This window comes from Coturnix japonica, chromosome 1, assembly GCF_054131305.1.
Source record: "Coturnix japonica strain WE chromosome 1, WE-NBRP24, whole genome shotgun sequence".
Taxonomy (NCBI): domain Eukaryota; kingdom Metazoa; phylum Chordata; class Aves; order Galliformes; family Phasianidae; genus Coturnix; species Coturnix japonica.
In genome coordinates, this window is record NC_140663.1 from 59,619,788 (window position 1) to 59,645,000 (window position 25,213).

General features: G+C 39.4%; 1 protein-coding gene across 2 annotated transcripts in view; it reads left to right on the top strand.

Annotated features, from left to right (window-relative positions):
* The first annotated feature begins 262 nt into the window (after positions 1 to 262).
* STAB2 (stabilin 2) overlaps positions 263 to 25,213 on the top strand; it is a 74,457-nt gene continuing 49,506 nt past the window's right edge. For both annotated transcript variants that reach the window (XR_014943912.1, XM_015867626.3), the window contains exons 1-12: positions 263 to 560; positions 4,691 to 4,824; positions 5,597 to 5,712; positions 9,864 to 9,949; positions 11,135 to 11,204; positions 13,424 to 13,519; positions 13,795 to 13,920; positions 15,824 to 16,020; positions 17,002 to 17,135; positions 21,492 to 21,622; positions 23,530 to 23,612; positions 24,040 to 24,189. Coding sequence is in view for 1 of the 2 variants with exons in the window: in XM_015867626.3 (XP_015723112.2) it covers positions 477 to 560; positions 4,691 to 4,824; positions 5,597 to 5,712; positions 9,864 to 9,949; positions 11,135 to 11,204; positions 13,424 to 13,519; positions 13,795 to 13,920; positions 15,824 to 16,020; positions 17,002 to 17,135; positions 21,492 to 21,622; positions 23,530 to 23,612; positions 24,040 to 24,189 (1,407 nt within the window). In the remaining variant the exon portion in view is untranslated. The remainder of the gene's footprint in view (positions 561 to 4,690; positions 4,825 to 5,596; positions 5,713 to 9,863; positions 9,950 to 11,134; positions 11,205 to 13,423; positions 13,520 to 13,794; positions 13,921 to 15,823; positions 16,021 to 17,001; positions 17,136 to 21,491; positions 21,623 to 23,529; positions 23,613 to 24,039; positions 24,190 to 25,213) is intronic.

Genomic DNA, 25,213 nt, shown 5'->3' on the forward strand with positions numbered 1-25,213 from the left:
CCACCCTTGTATTATTAGAGCTGATAAGTCAACTTCCAGAGAGCTTTGCTCTGTCTAAGAACAGCTAAGTAAATGGAATGATAAGCACAGCAATTGCTCCAGTCTCTGTGCATGCCCACCTAAAAGAAGAAAACATCTTCTGTCGTAACAGATCAGTGTCCTTGATTTTGTTCTGTCAACAGCTTCAGAGAGAGGGATAAATGAACTGAGCCCTGTCAGGATATCCTGTCATTCAGTTAGGAAGGGTTTTCCAGCTTTGCAGTGAACACTTTCGACAAAGACACCACGCTTTGGAATTGTTCCTGTCTTGAGGCAAGCTTCACGTGATCTATCTTTCACTTATTTTTCATCTGGAGGACAAGTGTCCTTTTATATTATTCTCCTAAGTGTCTCAAGGAAACAGTAGTTGCTTTAGATCCTAATTTTAGTACTCATGTCTAAAGGGATCTGAAGAAAAACAATCCAGATACCTCACAATGGAAAACAATCTGTTAATTTTTTCCTTTTTGGCTTTTCTGGTTTCAATGAAGCTGCATTTGACATCACAAGTCCCAGATGAGGTAAGAAGCGGCTTTTTCTTCAAATATTGAATTGTCTGTGTCTCTTTTACCCAATGGGAGTGGCTGTACTTTCACTGATATAGGGAGAAGTGTAACAAGGTACTGTACCTTACGGAAGAAAAACTACCAGTTCAGCAGTTGCTGATATCATAAGGCATAGAATTTAAAACCAATAGCTACGTAATTCATCCCTCTGAAATAAGAGAAATGTATCTGTTTGGTCTGGCTGAGAGTTTGACTCAAAGGATGTGTCAAGTATGCTGAGAAAGTCTCTAAAAATAGCAAAACTTGCAAAGATTGTAGATGGCATCCAGCACAAGCAACAAAAGAGAACCAACTGAATTTATAAATCAGAAGGTGCGAGCAGAAATTTTGCCAGAGTGAATATTAGCCGGTCTACCAAGTACAGGGAGGAAATGCTATTTCAGATAGGTCTTAGGGAATTCAGACATTGAAAATAATTGTATAATGTTACAAATCCAAACAAAAGTTTTGTAGGCTTTTGTGGAGCTGGTGTATCTTTCACATGAATTTCAGTAAATCTGTTTTCACCACCCTTGTAGTGAGGCAGAAAGAGTTGTTCTACAAAGCCAAACCAAGTGTTTGGCAGATAATGGAGATAAATATGCACTCATTTATACTACCTCTGAAAGTGAAGCTCTAAATTATTGCATTCTGGAGAAAAAAAAACAAAAAACTTCCAGTTCCTGTAGAATTGGAAATAAAAAGATACTGAGAAACTGTGGACCAAAAAAAAAAAAAACAAAAACCCATTCAGTTTTGTTTGGTTTTTCTTTTAATGGAAAAGTACGCTGGTAGGTACAAACAAGCATGTGGGACTGTGTTGATCTTTCTCTGAGAACTGGCACATCTTTTTCCTTTCTTTTGTTTCTCATTTTCCCTATTGGCAAAAAAAAAAAAAAGAAAATGAGCAAATGTGAGAAAGTGGAAATGACACTGCTATTTTTAAATAGTTTATAGCCGATGGTAGGGAAAGGGCATAATTTATTTTTATTTAGCTGTTATCTTCTATAATGTATTTTTAATGTTCTTGTTCCAAAAATAAAATCTTTGGTGATCCCGTTTTGATGAAAACTGATGCAGTGAGATAATTGTAGGTTGTCCTTCCAATGGATTTTCGAGTCTAAACTTAATTATCTTACTAGCCCAGTAGTTCACATGGCCTCAAAGTCTTGATGGTTTCCCCCAGATACCTGGGAGGAGCCAGGCTCAAGTAGTACTTGGTGAAAGACTTGGGAAAATCATCCAAGGCTGGTTTTAGGAGGTTGCTTCAACATTAATGATATTGGTGTGACTCAGTGAAAAGGAGCTGAGGTGTCTGGATCTTGTTTTTATGTGGCACTGGTCCTTCTTCTGGTGCATGCAGAATCTGTCATTGAGGCTGGGCCATCTAATGCCTTGTGACAATCAAGGCTTTGAAAGGCTTCTGCTCAGATAATCCAGCATGGCACATCTTGCTGCTGCTTGGACAAGTGTCTCACCAAGCTGTATCTTCATTGCAGCTCAAAAATCTGGAGAAGGATCTCCTTTTTAATTCAAAGGTTCCTGAAATGCCTCTGTGCTGCACTAAGAGGTTTTGCCACCCAAGCACAATTCCACATGAAAGCTGCCCAAGTCAGATTTCAACAGTATGTTTATTAAGACTGAAAACTGACAAATAAGTAGATCTTGAAAAAAACTCACAAGTGGGGGATCGGAATCAAGCAGAGTTCCTCAAAGCTTGCATTACTAAATCTCCTTATCAGTGTCTGAGACACAACCTCACAATCTTCATTACCAAAACATGCTGCTAACACAAGGATAGGAAGGATAACCAACAAAGAATGGAAGTCTGTCAAGCGAAGACTTCATGTCAGAACACCAGGGTGTAGCACACACAGAAACCCTACCCCATGCACCAGTGTATCTGCCAAGGCCAACTGCGAGCTCCTGCAGAATCCCAGATGTGTACAGGAGGTCCCCAAGTCTGGACCTGGACAGAGTAGACTTGCATGTGCCCATTCAGTATTTGGAAATCCCTTGACAGTAATACTAGATATTATTCACGAAGCAGGGAGTGCTGTCCTTGGAAGAAATGACTTGTGATGAACCCTGGATATGAAACAACTGAAGCTCTTGCTATGTTGGTGCTTCACTAAGGGTTAACGGTCAGTCTGTTGAGGTGGGAGACAGAGAAAACCTGTCAGAGTAGTGCACAGGTCCAATTCACATGTAGTGGCATTGTCCAGGCAGGCTGGGTCTGATGCTGGAAGGTTACCATCAAACTGGGCAGGATCTGGAGGAAAGATCCTCAGGAACTTGGAAACTAGCATCATAACAGCAAATTCAAGAAATGCTATTTACCTAAATGAACGGAGAAGTTGTCATTTTATCTCAGGCTGTACATACTCATAGGAAGGGAGCAAGCTGTAAACTGGTAACAGAGCAGTTCCTAGCTGTCATGAAACCTACTAGGAGCAATGACAGTAGGCTGAAGCAAAACATTCACTGACAAATTACGACAGACATAGCATACCATGCCTGTTTCTCCACAACTGACCATTCCCAAATCAAAAATGGGCTTTCTAAGAGCTCTTGCTTGAGCAAGAGGAATTTTATGCTAGAACCTCCAGTGTCCTGTATTAATTGTACTTTTCAAGTATAATTATACTTTTCAAGTATAATTGTTCTTCTGGCTTTAAAGCCTGTGAAGCTGCTTTATAACCTTAACAGACTGCTGTTAACTTACAAAAATATTTCAGAATGAATGCTGCTGCTATAACTGGCCCCTACATGCAAACACACATGGAACCATGCATATTTGCTGTGGGCAGGTACAGTTTTACAAGATGAACATTAAGCATTTCCTTGGGTTGGTCTGGCAGCAGTTCAGACATTGTCTTAATTGACTAAGTGACTAGTTAATTGAAAACCCATTCAGAGAGCTCACTTCAATCATCCTGGATCAGGTAGGAAGTCTGTTATGGTCCGTACTGCTTCAGTGAGTTAAGACCACTTGATATCTCGAACAAGAAAGCAGAGCACTTTACAGTACTTCCTCTCCTGTAATGATAGCTTCATTTATTACTTTTTGTTGGCTCTTAAAAACTGCATTTTGTATTACCTTACTTCTCTTCACTGTGAATTATGAACTCACTTCTAGAAACACTTAACAGGAAGACAGCAGGGGAAGCTAGCATTAACTGGGGCTCTGCAAAGTCTTTTTGCTTTAAAATAGACTGACTGTTTTAGTAGCAAGAAGCAGACCTTTTCTTTTTCTTTTTTTTTTTTTTTTCCTTTTTTTTTTTTTTTGTTATATAGATGTTTTCAAAACTTTCATTTCTACAGCTACAAGACACAGCACTACCACCATAACACTGCCCTAAGACTTTTCTCCTTTTTGACATCATCTCAATTCATTTGTAAGGTTTTGCATTCCTGAAAGTCCAAGGCAAGGAGTGTGTGCCCTTGGTTTTTAAGCTAGAAGTCTGTGGCCGGGTATCCTAAGCTGGGTGGTCTGTAGTTTTCTCCAGGTAGGGGGAAAAAAGGTAAGGCTGCATTTCTCAGGGTGTTCCAGAGGGGTCAATTTGAAATTACTATCATCCCATATCATCCGGTGCAATAAAAAAGTGCTGAGAACAAGACATCTGCCTTTAAAAAGACCAAAGGCTTGTGCCATGACCAGCATGTGCAGAAGTACAAGCATTTTCCTCCACACCTCATGCTTGGTTTCACCACTGTTACAGGAGACACTTGCCAGCATGTCTACCTCTGTCCTGCTTTGGGGACTGAGGCAGTTTTGCAATTAATAATCCATAGGCTGTTGCCCTCTTTTAAGACTGCTTGACTTAGCATTGCTTGGATAAAAAGTGTTATTAATATAAATAGAGTTTATCCTGTATGAATATATTGAATATACTTCATGAAGAGAAGGCTACTGGAAAGCCTGGAAAGTGATGCTGCCTAGTTCAGCCCCAGGGCTGGGGTTTATATCTGCTGACCAGGACACAGCTTGTGGTTAAGAATAAAGCTGAGCTACATTGGTTGTTCGTCAGCAAAGCCACTGGGGGCAGAGTTACATCAACTGAGAGACCCTTTCCTTCTTTTTAATTAATCTTTTCCTGAAACAGATGAAGAAGCGATGTGATCAAAAGCTGCTCGTTCAAATGAAAACTCAGTGTACACCTTGCTCTCTAAATCTTGAAACCCAGTGCCCTACTGGCTACGTCAAAATTACCAATGGGACTGGGATACCAGACTGCAGGTATGTCTTCTGTCAGAGGTTTTTACCATGAATACAGTTCTCTGTGGATTAGAATATATTGATTTGTATTACGAACAATCTGTTCAGTATGATTTTCTTAAGGAATGTATAAGTTTATTTACAGACAGTATACACTGTCTGTATTCACATTCAGACAGAATTCAAGCATCTATGTCTAAAGTTAATCAACCAATGATATCAGAGGAAGATAAACACTGATATCAATGTCTATGGGATTTTGCTTTGAGTGGTATCATAAAATGTCTTCTTTACTTATTCTGCATACTTCAAATGAATGATAGCGTACGACAGATTTTTTAAACTGCCAGATAATGTATGGAAGTGTAGAGCAGGAAGAAGTATCTGAAAAGAAATATGATAGTCTCCTGAAGAGAAAAGTACCATTTAGGGAAGATGAAATACCTACTCTGAACTTAGCACTTAAAAGAACCTCGATATTAAAATAAAATAAAATAAAATAATAAAATAAAATAAAATATTAAATGCAGCCTCCAAGCATGTAAAATTGCTGTTTTGAGACTGTAGAATTGAATAAAATAAAAATATACTATGCAAAAGATGTAGCTGCAAGGATGTTTTCAGCCCTTGATATGCATGTATGTCTTAATGAAGGAAAAAAGTGTTACATCAATATAACTAAATTTGAAGGGCTCCTCTCTGACATTTAAAGAGAAAGAGGAGATTGGAAATTTCATTTTTCCCCACAGAAGTCTTTATGTGCTTTAGAGTTGTTGGAATTTCTTTTCCTCAGGTATTACCTAGAAATTAGATCACACAGTCTTTCTTTACCTGGATGCCGGCATTCTTGTATGAAGGAAATTCAGCAACCTGAGTGCTGCCAGGGATACTGGGGCCCAGACTGCATGGGTAAGCTCTTTTCTGATAGAATTTGATTAGAAATAAAGAAATGTTTTTTCTTGCTTTCAGAAACTATTTCCACAAGAATTATGCTTTTCAGAGTTTACTACAGGATCAGAAATAAACAGCACTGCTTATCCAAAATTTGAAGGTTTTGGAGAAAAATAACAAAACAGCACAACACACATACCCAGAGATTCATTTAGAAAGAAGAATTAATGGAACATTTCCAAAAATTCAACGATCTCCATGGATTCTGAGATATTCAAAACAAATAATTTCAGTCAATGGCTGAAAAATTACTTTTTGCATATCACACAATAGCTGAAGTTGGCAGGGACTTCTGGAGGTATCTGGTACCTGGCCCTGTTCAAGCAGGACCACCCAGAACAGGGTGCTCAGGACCATGTCTTTCGGCTTTTGAAGATCTCCAAGGAGACTCCACAACCATTCTTGACAACCTGTGCCAGTGCTCCAAAACCCATACAGTAATGAAGTCTTTCCTGATCTTCAGAGGGAACCTTCTTTGTTGCAGTCTGTGCCTACATCACTCTTGTCCAGGCACTAGGCATCAATGTACAGAGCCTAGCCCTGTCCTCTTTACATCTTTCCTTGCGGTACTTAAGTACATTGATGAGGTCCCCCTGAACCTTCTTTTTTCCAGGCTGAACAACCCTAGCCTTCTTAGCCTCTCCTCCCAGAAAAGATGCTTACATCCCTTCATCATCTATGTAGCCTTCCACTGGACTCCTTCCAGCATTCCCATTCCTCTCTTGTACTGAGGACCCAACAGTGGACCCAACACCCCACGTGGGGCTTTGCCAATGTCAATCCGCTTCAACTGAGAAAATCCCCATAATAGCTTATGAAAATTGAAGTTTTCAAACAGAAAATTTTCAAGTTTTAATGTTAAGTCAGAAATATCCCTTTCTGAATTGGAAGAATCTCAATATATTTAACTCTTTACTTCCTGACCTAGAAGAGTCTTTTCTTTGGGTTATTTTTGAACAGCCAGCCAAAGTACAAGGCCATTACTCAAGTAGCAACAATGAGGAGCGCCACTCCTCCAGCATTCCCTTCCTCAGGAAAAATCTTTCAGCATCCCCGCAAGTACTTTAAATTTCAGGCTACTGAAACAGGCACCGAGACCTGCAGAGGATGTTTCCCTGCCCACAGAGGGCATTTCCTCCTTCAGAAAAAGGAGCCAGCATCCGGTTGAATATCTGTGAATTCCTTCTGTCCACAAAAAAAGATAAATAGTCATCTTAGCATGGCCCACACTATGGTTTAAATAACAGACATTTATCTACTAAAACAAAATAATAAATAAATATAAAAATTTTAATTCCCATTAACAGCTACTTCTATAGAAATAAATAGTAGCATAGAGTGTAATGCAGTCTTTCTCTGAAGATAACCACTTGTGCAGTGATTTACCATTTTCGCAATGGAACTGGAACCTAAGTGTCCAGAAGGAGAGAACATTTGATCATCCCATACTTTAGGGTGTTGCATGAGGCCATGTGAGATGTATGGGTGCTTTTAGAATCGATGGTGAGCTCCTCTTTGCTGCAGACAGGGTACAGGAGTAGGGAGGCCACAGAGGCAAGGAGGCTCCCTCTTCCTTCAGGCAAACTTCCTGGCCCCAAAAATTAACATCTCTGAAATTTAAGGTCACAATATTGTTTCTGCCATCTTTTGGAGGAAGAAAATAGCTCTCTTTATCTCAGTTTCTCTAAGAATGTACAGCACGCCTTGAAATGTTTGGAGGAAAGCAGGTCCTTCCTGAAGCTGAAGAAAAATCCCTGACTAGGAGTTTACTTCACCTTTGACATCTGATGGCAATGACAAAATTAGCTCTTAAATAGTGCTCTGACTTCCTTAAGTGATAGCCCTTACTGCTACATATGGTATGAATGAAAGATGTTTTGTATGCTTCCCTTCCTACTGAGAACCCCAAGTAATGAGCCACCTCTCTTTTAATAGGCATCAGTAAAAAGGGATCAGTGCGGGGGAAAGGAGCGCAGACTTTTAGCACTGCCATCTTGAACCTGCCCTGCCAGAAAATAAGTGACACCACTAGGCCACAAGAATATGGCTTTGTAGAGAGAGTTGATATCTAGTGAGAGGTCCTCTCCATCTAATCCAGCCACAGAAGGTGGAGTTTTTGTGCCCGACATGAGACATAAATGGGCCTCAGTGGGAGCCATCCCTCCCCAAGCTCACATTTCCACTCTGGGCACATATTTGCATGTCTCAGTGCTGCTGTCTGTAGGAAGCGAAATGAAGACAAGTAAACCAAGAAGAGGCTGCTTTTAAAAACAGTTAGGTTGGTAGGTGAATTAAGCTCTCAGTTCACCCAAACACTGGGGCTGGGCCAAGTGAAAGTACCAGCATCACTCCCATCTGTGTCCCATGTCAGAGTCCTGGTGCTGCCTTCTGCAGTCTTGAGAGCGAGGGGAGGGGAAGTTCTTTATCTGCCTGACCAAACTTGTTGAACAATGCGGTAATTTGCTAAGCTTCTGATAAAGTCATCCCTTGGTGGTGGCAGCAAAACAGGAGACAAGATGTAGTGAAGACAAGGGGAAGTGGAATGAATACAAATAGTAAACACTGTACTGTCAGCAGTTTTGAAGTATAATTTCCTGGAATTTGTACCATAAATGTTGCTTTTTCTCTATCTTTGCACACTTAATAGAAGCATCAGAGCAGTTAAAATTGTTTTCATTCACAGCAAATGTCAAAGAGTTTGTATCCATGCATGTCCTAAGGATTGATATGCCTGTCACAAGGTACCCAGAAAACAAGGTTCACTAAAAGCCACTTTACAGATTGAAGTACGTGTACATTGTACTTATATGTAGATTAACTCATTTCTGGCTATTTCATCTAATCTCTTAATACACACTTCTATTTCAGCAAGTATAAATAAACTCAAACATCCACCTTTAAATGTGCGCATTACTCTTGAGTAGCTTAGGATTCTTCCTGGACCTTCAGAACGAACAGATCTTAGAGATTCAACATTAAGATACAAGCAGACAAAGATTAACAGATTGATACAAAGCCAAAGTCACTAAAATTTCTTGCAGACATATGCACATCCACTTAATTTTTCATCACTCCACCCAAATCAGATTTATTTTCATGTGAACTTCTGTGTCACTTAACCACCCTAAATCAAGATTGAGTTCCTCAGTGGCGTCATGAACCCACTGTGCTGCCCACTTCAGCCCACACAGAGTAAACCAGGGCTCTTCATAACCAATAAATCTACCAGAAAGGTACAGCAGAGCAACCTCAAGGGCAATGAGCGTTTGCTGCACTTAGTCAGCATCTGTATCAGGATTATGGGGCTGAATGGAACTCCAGCTACACTGACAGCTTACAGGAAGGAAGGGCTTATATAAAGTTAATAAATCGCATCCACAGAGAGGCTTCACAACTTAAAAATAAGGATATTCCTGCAGGGAAGAAAACTTGACAGAGCAACCTGAATAAAAGCAATTATTATATGCATTTTCTAATGGTAAAAACTCATTAGTTTATTTATTTTTTAAAATGTGAATATTGAAAAATCTCAGCCAAAAATTTGGTTTGGTAATGTAGTCACTCTTTCTCATCCTTTCTGTCTGGCTGGGGTTTGTGCTCAAACATCATGTCACTTGGTATACCACCACCTGTAACCATGGTTTTAGCATCTAGGGATCTGAAAAAAATAGCACATCTTCGACACTTAGGTTTTACAGTAGCCAAGGCCTGTTAGGAATGAAGCGGATCATGAGATACCCAAATCTCAGTTTCCAAGAGGATCTGAATCAAATATAATGGAATCAGATATTATGGGAGGTACCAGGGAAGTACAAGAACAAAAAATAGTTTGGGGAGACAAAAATAATGCTGCATTTTGGAATAAGACTATTTTTCATGCAATCCTCTGATTACAGGAATAAACAATTAAATAATTTTCCCATGTTAAAAAAGGATTATGGTTTCTGCTGAAACTGAGTTTTTAGTGGGTAGATTCGGGTGGATGCAAAACAGTAGCCACCATCTGTGTTCTCTGCCTGACCCAAAGCCCCTTAGAGGTCCTCATCTTTAATATGCAAGGGGAGCAGAAGAGCAGAGCAAGGTGACTGATTATTCATTGTCACTTCCAGCATGTCCAGGAGGAGCTGCGTCACCATGCAATGGGAGAGGACACTGTTCCCAGGGCTTGAACGGAAATGGAACGTGCATTTGTCAGGTACAGCCTTTCTCTTAGAGTAAAAATGTAACAGCAGCATTTAAGTACAACTAAGGAATAACGACAACTACTATTATATAAAATAATACATACTACATTGTATAGTAATTCGGAAATAACAGGGGTAGACCACATGGAGTTCATTTTGCTTAGTTTGCACTAAACTTGTTACTAAAGGCCTAGACAGGTTCAGGAGAAATTATTAAAACACTCTTCTACTTTTAGGCTTGGGGTTCTCCCCCACACACTCCTTAGCACTCTCACAATGAACTGAAAGGAGATTGTAGGAAGGCAGTGGGTGGTCTCTTCTCCCATGTTAACAATAATAGGGTAAGAGGGAATGGACTTAGGTTGCACCATAGGAAGTTCAGGTTGGATATTAGGAAACATTTCCTCTCAGAAAGAGAAGTGCTGCAGTGGTACAGGCTGCTCAGGGAGGTGATGGAATCACTGTCCCTGTAGGTGTTTCATATGGATGCGGCACTGAGAACGTGGTCAGTGGGCATAGTGGGGATGGACTGGTGGTTGGACCAGGTGATCTTAGAGGTCCTTTCCAACATTATTCTATGATTCTGTGAATCTTGAAGCATGTGGTTTGAGTTCTTCTGTTCTTTATGGTGTGCTACTACTCAGGACTTTTTGTCCTAATTAAAAAGAATGTGTTTTTGGGACTGCAGTCTCAGTATTATGTTTTTGTTGAGAGTGCAATGTGCAGTACTTAATAACTTCAGCCAAAAATATTTTAAAAGAGAAACGCACTTCACACTCTTCTACTTCACCCAATACTGATTAATCTTTCTTTTAAACTGTGAACACATCTTTGGGGGACATATGAAAAGTAGGCGGAGTGAAAAGTAGTAAGGAAATACAATTTCATAATTATAAGAATGATTTTGGCATTAAGCTTGATTATTGTTAACTCGAGCAAACAACAACAACAACAACAAAAACTAGAGAGAAAAATTATTCCAAAGACAACACTTTCTTGAACACCACAGTCAGTCAGTCCTGATTTGCTGACTGATTCATTTTCTTATTTCTTTATAGAGTTATGGATGTGGTATAGTTGTTTTTGTTGTTGCTGTTTGTTTGCTTTTTGTGGTTAAAGATGTTGCTTTCAGGCTGCTAACCATATATCTACCTGTACATAGATGAAAGGTTTTAATTTCCATTCTGTAATTCCAGAAAGGATTTGCTGGGACAGCCTGTGAAAATTGTGCTGAAGAACATTTATTTGGTCCTCACTGCACATCAGGTGAGTTTGAGCTCTCTCGATTGAAACTGTGATAAGCAGGTTATAATAAGCTGTATTCAGACTCTAAAAAATCAGAGTGAAATGTGCAGAGAGCCCAAAGTTTCCCATGAAGAGCTGCTCTCTGCTTCAGGAAACAAAACAGGGAAAGAAAATGGGCAGCTACTAAATCCTTCATTAAGCAGGGGGCTGGATTCAACTCAGAGCTGTGCAGACAGTGCTGTCAGTGTAGCACTACACCAATATCCTAATATTGTCCTTAATATCCTTGTTTTGGCCAATAGTAAAAAAAGAAATTAAGAGTTAGAACAGTTTTTGTGCTTCTGCAATAGGGCCTTCCTGTTATCCAGTCACGTGAGCAAGTTTTCATCCTAAATGATGAATTTGTATTTATTTGATCCAAATATGGGAGGTTGTTATGGCACTTAAAATTCTGGGTAGGAATATATGAAATGAATAATTTACAGTGGCTTCAGAGTTTTTGTATGACTTTTAAATACATTTACCAACTGAAACTTCTGTATCAAGGCAGGAAACACCTATGTGGCACTGAAATTAATGGTTCCCGATGGACCTCCCTCTCCAAAAATTAATTACCTTGTCACTGGATCCAATTCTGCTTTCGATCCCCACTATATTCTATACCACATAGCTCCATAATTCTTTCAAAATGTGAAAAAGCATGAGTGTATTGATTTTACAGTGCTTTTTTTTGGTTGGTTGATTGTTTCACTAGTTGGCCATATTTCTTTTAGAAGTAGTGGGACACTGAGTGAAGGATCAGAGCTATTTGGACTATTTAGTATAAAAATAGATTGCCAGCTAATACATAGTGTTCTCCTATTTTGCCTTTGTCTTTATTTTTATTTACCTTTCTCCTTTACCTGCTGAGCATTAGACGTATTCAGAACATTATCTAAAGAAAAAAAAAAAAAAGATTACTAAGAAAGGTCCCTTTTCCACATGGTAATACTTATTTAACTCTAAAATTTTCTTAAGATTTGAATTAATTATACCTAAAGAGTCATGAATAGACTCAGTTCAAATCTGTGTTGGCTCTTCTACATTAATCCTATACCTCAACTGACTCAAAGGCACTTTTGTCCACTGGATGCCAGTGTTGATACACAGAAATGCAACTAAGGCAACGTTTTCATAGAAGTATAGTACTTGAATGAATTCAGTATTGGGAATGTAATTATTTTCTGAGAAGCTACTGGAGGATTCAATGGCATATTAATTTAGGGATCATTTTACACTTCAGCTTTCAGATATTTGAGCTCATCCAAGTTTCATAAGTATTTATAAATACTGTATATTTGTGATGAACTGCTTTTCCACAACACCTTAGATGTTGCTAACTATTATAGCAGGAATAGTAAGATGAGGAAAATATTACTAATTAAGTACAGTAGGTGATTTGCAAGAGCCCAGGCTGTGTTTGTAGAGGAGGGGGGCAAAGTGTATCACTTAAAGTCACCAATACATCTTTGTACTTCTTGGTCTTTTTTGGTATAACTGTACAGGGCTTGTTTTAAAAGCACTGTAATGGTAACTGAAACAGTTATAAGGCTTTTAAGAATACATGAGGTTTCAAAAACAGCTTGTAAAAGGGCCTCACAGTCGACTGGACTCTGAATACAGAGTCATGTGTGTATATTTTCACAAGGTTTGTGATCAGAAATAACAGAGTAAAGGAACAAATAGGACCAAACTAAGTGCTTCATACCTAGTCTCACACAGTGACCAATTATCCTTTTAAGTAGATTAATACTCTTTTGGAAAAAAAAATGTCACGTAACTCATTTTCTTTTGTTTGAGAGGCAGGCAAGCAGAATTAAAGCAAAGATTAAGTATTTACTACCCACTTGATAACAGTAATAAAAATGAATTATGTTGCGTGTTATATTCAATTTGGCCTCAAGTTTAATTTTTCAAGACTTACTGTATTAGCAATGGGTCATTTTGGTGTTTCAGGTCCTATTATCAGACTGCAAAAATCAGAATCTGTTACTTGTTGATGTATGCAGCTGTAAGTACTTATTTTCTCATTAATAGAAAGCTATAAATTTAAGAACTCAAGTCAAATCTTGGTTTTGAAAATTGCACGTACTAATACTTAACAGTTGTTGACCAGGGCACTATTTGCTACAGGTAACCAATAAATATATCTTTCCAAGTACCAGGCCGAGTCAGTAAATCCAATCCATCTCTCCATTTAGTTTGCAGCTGTGTTCATGGAGTATGCAACAGTGGAATTACAGGAGATGGAAGATGCACTTGCTTGTCTGGATACCAAGGTCTCAGCTGTGATCAACGTAAGTAGCCTGTTTTCTATATCAGATATATTCAACTGCTGTAATTCATTTAGAATTGGTAAGGACAGGCAACCAAACATACAGTAAAACTCAAATCCTGCCTGTGAGCTGCCATAACCATTATCTCCCCTTCGATCACCATAAATTATTATGACAACAGCAATGGGATTGATGGTCTGCAGATCAGGAGAATTTTCGGCTAGTAAACTGGAGGATAGAGTGTCTCCTGGCACAATACACAGACACAGCTTAATCTGTCAACCTTTGTCTCTCAGCAATAGCTGAATGCAAGGCCTTGCAGTGCCCTGCAAACTCAAGATGCACTACCTCAGGTGAGGATGGCAGAAGACTGCAATGCACATGTCTACCCAACTACCACGGAGATGGTACACAATGTGAACGTGAGTAATTTTCATCTACACTAATTTTTGGAAACATCAACATTAATATTTTAGTTCATATACTGAGTACACTTTTGAAACAAATCTCATTATCATCATGACTTAACTGTTCTTCATTGCATTTCCCAAAGCAATATGAGATACACAAACCAGATTCCTTCTGGATCATAGTGAACAATAAAGTAGACTCCAGAGGCACATCAGTCCAAAAATCAGACAAAAGCCATTAATGCATAGTGCTTTGAAATGCGTATTGTGGATACTAGGTCATCAGTGCTTACAAATCCACTCCTATCACATCACTTACTGAAGTCAATTTTCTTTCATAAGAGTCAACAACATCAAGCAGGGGTCTATGCTGATTGACTACTTGTCATATATTGGCTCAGTTTTATCATTAAGTATGAACTCCATAGAAAAGCTCAGTTTAGCTTTCCTGCTTTCCATGAAACAAAGATAATGGCATCTCAGCTAGAATAAAAAATCTGCCATAAAGTTTTTTCATAGGTTCCTCAACTTGCTGCTGAATACTCAAATTAACCATATTGCAAGAACCCAGATTTTATTTCTTCTGCTTACAGTATATCTTGCAGCATCACTTCCTCCTTCTAGATAAGTTTCAGTGAAGAATCAAAGGCTGTATCTAAAGCTGGAAACACTGATTAGTAAATGTTCGCTAAAACCAGAAGTCCATCTTACTCTATCCAGGAATATTTACAGCATGAAATTAAATCGTCTTGGTCTTTAATGTGTACCACCCTCTCTGAGCCCTCTTGAATACCACGTAAGTGGAGGACTTAAGAAAGTGACTCCTCAAGGTCCTACTGACAGGCAGCATAGACAAGCGACCAGCAAGGGAAGGATGCTAGTATCCTTACCTCCCAAGTTTTGTAGTGATACAGCCCATGACAATATTGTTCTTCTGCCCAAATACCTTCAGCTACTGCGACTGTGCGAAGTCAGTGTCACACATATGACTAGCTGATAAACAGAGGACAAGCAGCTCTAGGACAACAATGTAACATAGGACAGCAGTAGCTGCTTCAGACTCAGCTTGGAAGTGGCATTGTTCCTGGACAGTTTGAAGGTATGAATGTCCACATATGTGATTTTACACTGGAACAGAAGAGAAGGTTTGACAGAATGAAGCTGAGCATTGTCAATTCTCCCAGTCCCAGCTGAGGGGAATGAAGAGGAGGACAAGAGGAAAAGACAATGAATATCACCACCTTTTTTTCACTCAGAGGCCTACCTCCTTCCAGCTTCAGTGTGTGCTGAACTGGACACAAAGGTGTGTGAAGAAGCATTACTGAATTATGAACAAGAATAAATAATGCCATTGCCTTTACAAAACTGCCTTCTGGAAATAGATAGAGAGCTCCTAGTCCAGTCCTGAATCTACAGCAGTGTGGAAGACACAAGTAAAGAACTTGCTGGCCAGTCTTCCATATAGCTGAATGGTTGACATTATATTGTTTAATTACCAGAAAGAAAACAGTGAGGGCCTATCATATTGAGAAATACTTTCCAACAGATCTATCATGCACTTAAAGCTTTTACTGACCTTATATCACCTATCTGGCCTCCAGGGAACAGGGAAATAGATGTGATATTTTAATGAGCACATTACGTGATTATATCTGCTTATAACTCGGTTTGCCATGTTAAGTGATCATTTCTGTACAAAGCAACAACAGATGGTTGCTATGTTAGTATAAACACATTCCTCTCTTCTGTCTTCACGCTGCCACAATACTTTGGACTAGGATGTTATGAGAAGTTGTCATGAGAAGTTTAGTCTACCCGGGCTTTGTTTGGCATGGGGATGTTCCAGTAAATCTTTGTATTCAATTTTTAGAATGTGGGCCTTAATTCTCTTACCTTTTTGTTTTTTTCCCTCAAGCTATCAATCCATGCTTTACAAAAGTCTGTGATCCTAATGCCAACTGCACTTACCTTGGACCAAATCGTCACAAATGCACCTGTCGAGAAGGTTATAGAGGGGATGGTCAAGTCTGCTTACCTATAGACCCTTGCCAAGCACTATATGGGAACTGCCCTGCACAGTCTACCATTTGCATATATGATGGCCCAGGAAAGGTTAGTGTTAAACTGGTGCCCCAGATGTTTCCTGCAACAGCTGCCTAGGAACAAATAACATTTCATCTCCAAAAAGGAGCCACAAGTATGCAGGTCTCAGTGAGGCCAAGGCCTATTCCTAGCTAAGGCATAAGCTCTGTAGGTGGCCAGGAGGTATCCCCTTTCCCTCTATATATAGAAGTGTGTGTCACCCTCTGAAGGTGGGGATGAAAATAGCAGTCTTTTTTGTAGAACGTTTTGGCTCAAATTTGTCTCACATGAAGTGGAGGAACTGAAATGAATCTTCTCACAGATAAATTTTCTGTGTCTGCAAGGGGCTTGTAGGACCAGTAGGGTCCTTACATAGGTACCATAGATAAATGTACCTAAAGTTAGTGTAACCTGAGTCTTTGAGGACTACTGATGAAAGGCACCACTGTATAGGCTGCACATTATTCGTACTGTCATGAACTGGCTCAGGCTTCTGTGTTGTACTTCTGCCACTGAAAAAACAAGAAGGGAAAAAGGGAGTCAGTTATCCAGGGCTGTCCTGATGCTCATGGTCAACCAAGTTTCTTCACTCAAGAGTTTCTCAACACATTACATGTGGCCAGCATGCACAGGCTGGTATGTACTGCTGATAATCACCAGTTAATAACATGCTTTAGCACTTCATTTTGAGAGAGGGCTGTGGGAACAGAGAAGAAAAACCTAACCTATCTATCTACATCAACTTGAAACGTTGTCTGTCACAGAAGTGAGCCTAAAGGCTTTACCTGAAGGAAATTTATCTGGCAGTCACTAATTTTCTGGAGTGGATAAAGCCTTGCAGGAAGTTGTATAAATATGGATAAGCTTTATACTTGCATCTGAACTCACCAGGTCATTAACTAAGGCTTTGAAATTTCCTGGTCTTTAAATCCTAGGAGCAGAAAGTACGCTGAGATCTCTATTTTCTGCATGTCTAATTTCTCTCTACCCTCTCCCATCCCTTTGATGCAGTCCCACTGTGAGTGCAAGGAGCATTATACAAACTTTGTTCCTGGGAAAGGATGCAGCATGACAGACATTTGTGAAACAAACAACACATGCCACAAAAAAGCTAAATGCTCAATGGTTGCTCCAGGACAGATTACGTGAGTATTTCTTCTTATTAAAGTTTTCACCCAGCTGCTCCTTCCTCCCTATCATAAGCAGACTTAAATCCAGTGGATGAGCACTTTCCAAAGTTATTAATAATAGTTTTGTTATCAAGGACAAAGGACAACATTTAGTGGAGCTAGGATCAACAAAATTGCACTTCAGCCCAATAGATAATGTCTACTAAATTTTGTTTTTATTAGCTCTCATTTCTACACCATTTTTTAAAAAGGATCAAGGCCTGTTTTCTGTTCCTCGGGACAAGCAGCATGGTCTGGCTTACAGCTGAAGGCTCTTCCTTTTCAAAATCACAGTAACTGCCTCTTGGCAGAGGTCCCTGGCACACGCTATCCCTTCAGCTGTCCCTGGGCATTGCCTGGGAAAGTGTTGTGTGGGCCAGAACCATGCCAGGCAGCATGCTAAAAAATAATCAGCATTAATTAGCACAGGACAGTGCCGGAGCCCTGGCTGTTTTTAGTGTACTAACCAAGGCATCTGTCCCCCATACTGTGAAAGCAACACTCGCCTCAGCAGAATCACGTGAGTAACTGCACAACTTACAGCAGAATCTCTGATTTTTTACAGAAATTTATTTTGCAGATATTATGAGGAAAGTTTGTTTCAACACAAGACTTAACAGTGCTGTATCAGTCCAAGAGCTCCAGAAGTGCTAGCATTTGGGAGCCGAGAATTAGAATGTAAAAGACAAGACAGGCCATTAGCCATAAGCTGGCTAACAAATCATTTTATAGGTTTACAGACAGAAAGTGTTTGCATGAAAGAGTACATTTATTGCCAGTTCTTGCCTCATCACCCAGCTTATTCTTACAGTGAAAAATTAAAACTGCTATTGCGTAAGCTATTGTGCATCTCCAACAAGTTTCATTTCTGGAACACGCTGTGCTACTCAAAATGCACTTTGTTGCTGCAGCGCACCAGCAGCTCCAGGTGTAAAGCTTCAAAGATTGAAGTGTATTTATATCTGAAATCAAGACCAAAATGCAAATTTTCTTGAGTTAAAAATTTTAAACAGAATTTTGCAACACATAAATCAGCACATTTCTTTCCTAGTTTATCACCACTTCACTGCTGCCATTCAGATTTTAACAGCTAGATTGGAGGAAGTATTAAGTTGTATCCCACTCCTGTCTGTTGGGCAAAAAGTGAAACCACCCTGAATACTTTCCATTCAAGGTGAAATCATTTATGAAAGAGAAACTTTGCAATGAAAATAATTGATTGGTAAATGTGGTGACAGTAAACTGTCTTTGATACACATGACAGCATTTTTGTTGCAGCCCCACACTTTAAATGCATTCAGGGCTTAGGACTAAGAATGGGCCTTATTTGGATTTCCTTTTTTGTGTTTTTTTTTTGTTGTTGTTGTTGTTGTTGTTGGGTTGTTTTTTTTTATTGTTTACTTCTGTTTTTTTTAATTTCTCCTAAAACACAGAGCTGTAACAAAGTCCACAAACCTGTGTTTCTTCCTTTCCACTTAGGTTTTTTTTTCATTAAAGACTCAGTTGCACTGCTAGCTTCCCACCTCTAATTACTTCTGCTTTCTTCAGAACCAAATGACCTGTACAGGAATAAATCTCATACACAAAGATGTAGAAAAGACAAACACCTATGGTTTGAGAATATAACAGAGCAACCCAATGGAAAATCAAGGCTGTCTACTTCCGTTCTCAAATAGATCTTTTCTGAGTGAGTGCTGACATTTTCTACAGCACTGCTTCAGCAAGCAATTACATACAGCTTTGCCCAGAAGCTATGGATCTTTGGCTGGTGCAGAATTACATTGCTTGTGAGACCATAACATCTCTGGTTTCCATGCAGAAATGGCTTTCCCTCAGCCAACTTCCATTATTTTCTATTCTAATTCCACTCTTATTTTACCTCTGACTGTTTTCAGTGTATAAATTAGTAGGTTCACATCTTATATAGAAAGCTGAGTTTCCCTTCTTCAATTCTTCAATTCTGTTTCCTGTCCTAGTTAGATTGGGGAATTGTCACATCAGCTCTTTTCCTATACTGTCTGTGCACTGTATCATGAGAACATGAAACAGGTTATAGTACACAGTGCATTTAATGCAAAACATACTCAGTCATATGAAGCATCATTTGCAAGCCAGATTCTGTATACAAACAAGATAAAACTCATCTAGTCAATCACCTGTATTATCATATCATCATAGTATCATAGTCTCGTGTGGGTCGGAAGGGAACTTAGAGATCATCGAGTCAGTATTTATAGTGTTTTTAGACTACTATTCTTAAAAAGAACCAAAAGGAACCAAAGCTGGAACCTCTTGGCCAAAATGCCATCAAAACTTCCTCTGAATCTAAATGCAACCCTACTAGACTGCAGGGACTGTGAAGATTTTAGAATCTCCATCATCATCAAGAATATAACTGTGGTAAAGATCACTTCTGTCCAGACGCATGATACCTAGATAGCAAACAAAACCTGGAATCAGGTTGATATTACTGTGGGGTGTAATTGGCAAACTGTATACGTAGCAGTCAGCACATGGAAACTATTAGGCCATTATTTATATAAAGAAGTTCTTCCTGTTGCGTAAGTTAATGTTCCTTCTTTAATTATGACTTCAGGAAGCAAAGAAAGTCCAGAAAGGTGAATCATTATTGACAGGGCTTGTATGAATGCTCAACACACTGGAGACATGATTAGGAAAGGCACTATTAAAAGCCAGTGTTTGGCAGCATGTAACATAGTTGTTTAGCTTCCTAAATATAGTTAGAATATCTTTCTGTGCATGCTGCATGTTGACAAGTGCCTGCTCTAATTTTAGCACTGAAGATGAGTAGATCACAGAGCTGAAACCTCCAGCCAGTCCCATAGGCTCAGCACTTCTGAAGAGTGCAACAGAAACTGCTGAGATTGGCATAAAACTGTAGGTGTTGTGACAGATACAAGATCAATGTACAAGCAAGTCTGAGATTCTTGTTGAAAATCAAAAGCATTTGTACTTTCCATCATCACTTAAGAGCAAACACATTTCAACCATGTTGACAATCAGCATCTTCTTCCCCACCTCTCTTGTGACACAGAGACTTTCATGTTCTTAAAGTCCAGTTTTCATTAGACAATTTTCCTCCACTTATAAGATGGAAATCATCAGGCTGGCATTTGGGGTTGTTCTTCCATGAATTCCCTCTATGCTTTGCCTTGGCTGAAACACATTTCCTTAAACACAGACCATGTCCAGGCAGCAAGGCTGCTTAGCCCATCTCAACGCAATGCTGATCACTCTTATGGGTGCCAGCACTGATGCTGCCCCAGAAGTCTGTTGTATAACACTGACACCTTCCAGAGACTGAAGTCCCCACGGGACACCAGAGCTTCTGAGGTGGCATGATCGTGACAGTGCAAAGATAGCAGCAGCACAAAGTATACATCTGAAAAGGCATGAGATTTCGTGCTGCTTCTTCATTCAGAAGAATGAGAATGCTAAAACACTAATATTTATGCCCAAAATGTCTGTGTCATTTCAAAGGCAGTTTAATAAACACAGTCACTTCACTTTATTGAAAGAACTGACAACCGTGGCTGCCTTTTCTACCAGAGGGGCACAAGCATTTATCACAAGGATCAACGAGCTGCATTAACATCCCCTATATGTGTAACTACCATTATCCTTTTGAGCCAAACATAGTGGCTGGAGGCTTTACATGACCTCCACTGTGAGGGTAGCATCCCACACAGTCATAACCTTCCCTTGTCCATGGGCAGGTGAGCTGAGACTGCTGGACTGTCATAAACAGCATGTCCAGAAACCCCAAAAGTTCCTCTACATAGCCAAGGGTGCCACACAGAAAAACCCCCATTTGTAGTGGCCCTGCAAGGTGGACACCACAAACATACTGCTACTTCCTGGTCCACTGACAAAGGGCCATCCTAACTGGCAAGTGGCCATGACATTTCCATGAGCATCTGCAAGCATAACACACCGAGATCACCAGCCAAAATTGTTTAATGAGGAGGGGTTTAAGGGTATCTTTGTTGCAATTGGATACTGTTTCACATCCAATACGATGCCTAGCTGAGGCTTATTAAAATCCATAGAAGAGGCTACAAGAACAAGGGGAGTTTACAGCTGGCAAGTGATGAAATAACAAATTAATACAGTTTTCCAAGAAATGACAAGATACATACAGCATCCTAACACCAAATGGTACTTTACCTTTGCTGAAGCAAAGATGCGAAACCAAAGCAGTGGTTCCTGAGTATGCCCTTCATAGAAGAAAACAAGATTAACATGCTTACCTAGAGCCCCACTGACTTTACAGTGCATCAACACACAGCTGAAATGGCAATCCTTTCCCAGGTGTACGTGCCAGAGGGGCTATGTGGGGAATGGGCTTGTGTGCTATGGAAACATCATGGAGCGCCTCCAAGACCTGAACACAGAAGCAGGACGGTGGCAAGGCAAGCTAACATCTGCCCTAGCACTCATGGGTAAGTGACCACATGCAGCAGTCATCTCCTGTTGTGTGATTTTGCTTGCATTCCTCAAGAAGCCGTGATCCATGATCCCTCAAAATCAGTGTTTCAAACTCAGTGCATTTATATTTTCCAGCATAAATTTGACCTGCTCCATTATCCTTGCCTTAGGATAGTATTTTAGTAACATACTATGGCATGGGAGAAGCCACTCATTGAAGCCAGTCATTGACACTTTTAGGTATATAGCTTTTGGTCTAACCCATGTTATCAAACACTATCTACTAATGAATTTACTTTCATTATGCCATATGACCTAAAGCCACCGAGACTGTTGTCATGCATGTCATCTAATTGTACAGATCACTGTAACATATCAGATAAAGACAGCAATGTTCAAGAGATGGGGGGAAAAATATCAACTTAAGTTAGATTGTAAATGTACAATCAAGGTCCAAATGCAGATCCAAGTACTTCCTGCAGCTGAATTTATTATTTAGGGCAAATACCATCCTATAATCAGATGAGCTACAAATCCCCAGTATGTATGTGGTTTGGAAATATACCAGGAGAGTACAAGGAGGAAACAGACCAGAAAGCAGTAAACAGGAAGGATGATGGCAGTGGAAAAAAACTGCTGATAGTAAGACAAACATTTTGGAAATCATGCCAGACTGCTGTGCATTTGTGCGCAGAGCTTTTCTTGGGAAATGAAAAGCAAATTATTTATGAATTCTCAAATAGAAGGGTAAAAAATATTGAGAAAAAAAATAATAAAGGCTTCTTTTATTTGGCTATCTGAGTCATTCACCTCACCACAGATTTTTGTATCTGTTTGTAATTGTGTCACACAATACAAAAAATCCTTGTGTAGAGAACATAACTGTATTCACTGTCTTCTGCTGCAGTGTCAAAAGTTTGAGAGCTGAGCAAATACTGCTGGAACAAAGATGGATGTTTGAATTCAAGCAAAAATCCTACAAAGCTGGCCAAGGGCAAAACCTGGCAATTGCCTTCATATTCAGCACTTGAAAACAGAAATCCACTGCCTCAGCACAGAGAACTAGGTTGCATTTTTTTCTGTACTTCACCATTTGTGTCAGAAAAGTGCCTGGCATTCTGGATGTCACCATTTTTCAACAACAGCAATACAAATTCTATGTTCTTTGGTTAAATTTTGAACGTGAATATGCCATATGATTTACAAACCAGACACATTAAGGACACAGTTTATTTTGCAGTACATTCTCTCTGCATCGAGGTCTTTCAAAGCTAAGAATATAGAGCAGAACAGTCCATGTTGTGTTGTAAGACAGAGTAATAACTTCAAGATATATTCTCTATTACACCTTACCCATAATGCCTATGAAGATTTTGTTCACTTCTAATTTTAATCATCTGGAAAAATATCCCATTATTAGAAATATGTAATGGCTTCAGCTACAAACTCAGTAGTCCCATCAGACTGTCTTGGAAATGGAAATACCATTTGGGTAGCAGACAAACTAATTAACTCACAGTGCATCAGCTTTCATTACCAGCTATGTGTTTGCTGTTGTTTGCAACCCCAGGAGGTTGTCAGCAGCAGCAGATCCCTCACATCACAGAGCCTGAACTGATAACAAGACAGGATGCTGTTTCCCTGCTAAGGCACAGCTCTAAAGATGTGCTGTTCTCATGGCCATCACCCTAGTTTGCATGCTGTGAGTTCCAGGGTACCAAAAACATTCTGAACATTTTGCTTCATCTTGTGTCACACACACAGTAGCATCTGGATTTCACACTCCAACTAATTCTCATCTTTCATCAACTCAGATGTTAGAATCTTAAATTAACATTTAATAATCACAGGTAATATTCTTGCTTATTCTATCCTTGCATACCCCATATTCATTTATTTTTTTTTCTTCTTTCCTCATCAGAAAATGTCTATGAGTGGCCACTGAGCAGCCTGGGACCCTTTACCGTTTTTATACCAACAAACAGAGGACTCAAAGGTACCAATGTAAGTAAAAAACAGTGAGGGTTTTGAAGGAGAGTGATTTAGCTTCTTCAGAAATCTAACTTCTTTGATTCAACAGATTCAGAAGAAATTTTTGCTTTAATCCACTTCTGGTTCACCATTCAGGTTTTAAGTCCAGAGATTGTCTTTTTCCTACTTGAAGGAAAAGTAGAATAGTTTAGTTGATTTAAGTAGAACGCAGACATGTTTTGAGTAAGAAAAAAGTAGCCTGATTTTCAAAACACTTAATCACAGAATCACAGAATCACAGAAATACCCGGGTTGGAAGGGACCTCAAGGATCATGTAGTTCCAACACCCCTGCCTAGCAGGGCCACCTTCCACTGAAGGGCAGGACAACAAAAAGTCTCAGAGACTTTTTTTGGAAGAAGACTGTATTGAAATTAATCTTTGTTTTTCTGTCTTTCTAGATAAAGGAACTTCTGAATAACAACCTGAAAGCACAGTATTTTGTGAAACTTCATATAATTGCTGGTCAGTTAAATACCACTACCTTGAATAATACTGATGTAATACATACTTTGACTGGCAAGTCAGGAGAAATATCAAGGGGAGAAAAGGTAGGTGAACTTCCAGACTAATCAGCAAGGATACTAGCTCATGTTTTTAATTCAACGAGGCATAGAAGGGCAAAATCATAGAATCAGTAGGTTTGGAATGACTAGTAAGACCATCTAGTCCAACCATTGATCCATGTCCACAACCTCTCAAATCCCACTGTTTATGCTAGAAACCTGCATGTACTACTCACACAGAGCAAGTACCAACTGCATTGCAGAGCCTACCTTCGTCTGAGTATCAGCCCAGACATCCTTTGAATTATGCAGGAAAGAGTAGCATTCAACACAAATAAAATTCACGTGGCAGTTTATCATGAAAAATATGGAGTAAAGTTCATCGCAACCCACTTCATTCAGCATCAGCAAAAACTGGGGCAATCTGATGCCACAGTTTATCTCTGTAGCTGCCATAACAAATTTAATGCTCTAGAACTATTGCTCTGAGCCCAGTGTCTTTTAATAGCTTGAGTCTCTGTGAAGACTGAAATCAAGTATTTTTCACATTCTTATAGTAAACCAGTGACACCCAAGAAAAGAGACCTATTTTATTTCTTTAATGGGTATGCATTCCATTTGTAACAGGAAAATATCATTGCTGTTTGAGGCCCATCAGCTTCCTGCAGGCTTTAGTACAACGCACCATCAGCAACATTTTGTTGTTTTAAACATACATATAATATCAGGAAATGGATTGTAGTCCCCTAAGATTACAGGGCTTGACCAATTCACTACAACCACATTCTAAATCATTTCCTGACAGACTTTTATTAGTAGCAGCCATCACAGGGCCCTTTCAGGTGTACTGCTCCCAGCTCATTCCCTTGTCCTTGCTTATGAACTTTGTTATTTTGAAACAAAATAATGTGGTCCTGATCCAAAGTCAGAGGATTTTTTTTTCCATTTCCTTGATAGGCATTGGAAGCAATCTTTAGCTTTCCCAGATTTAGATCACCCAGGTGTTGGTAATGGAACAGGATATTAGATATTATTCAACATGCATACATTCCCATTGCATAATAAAAGC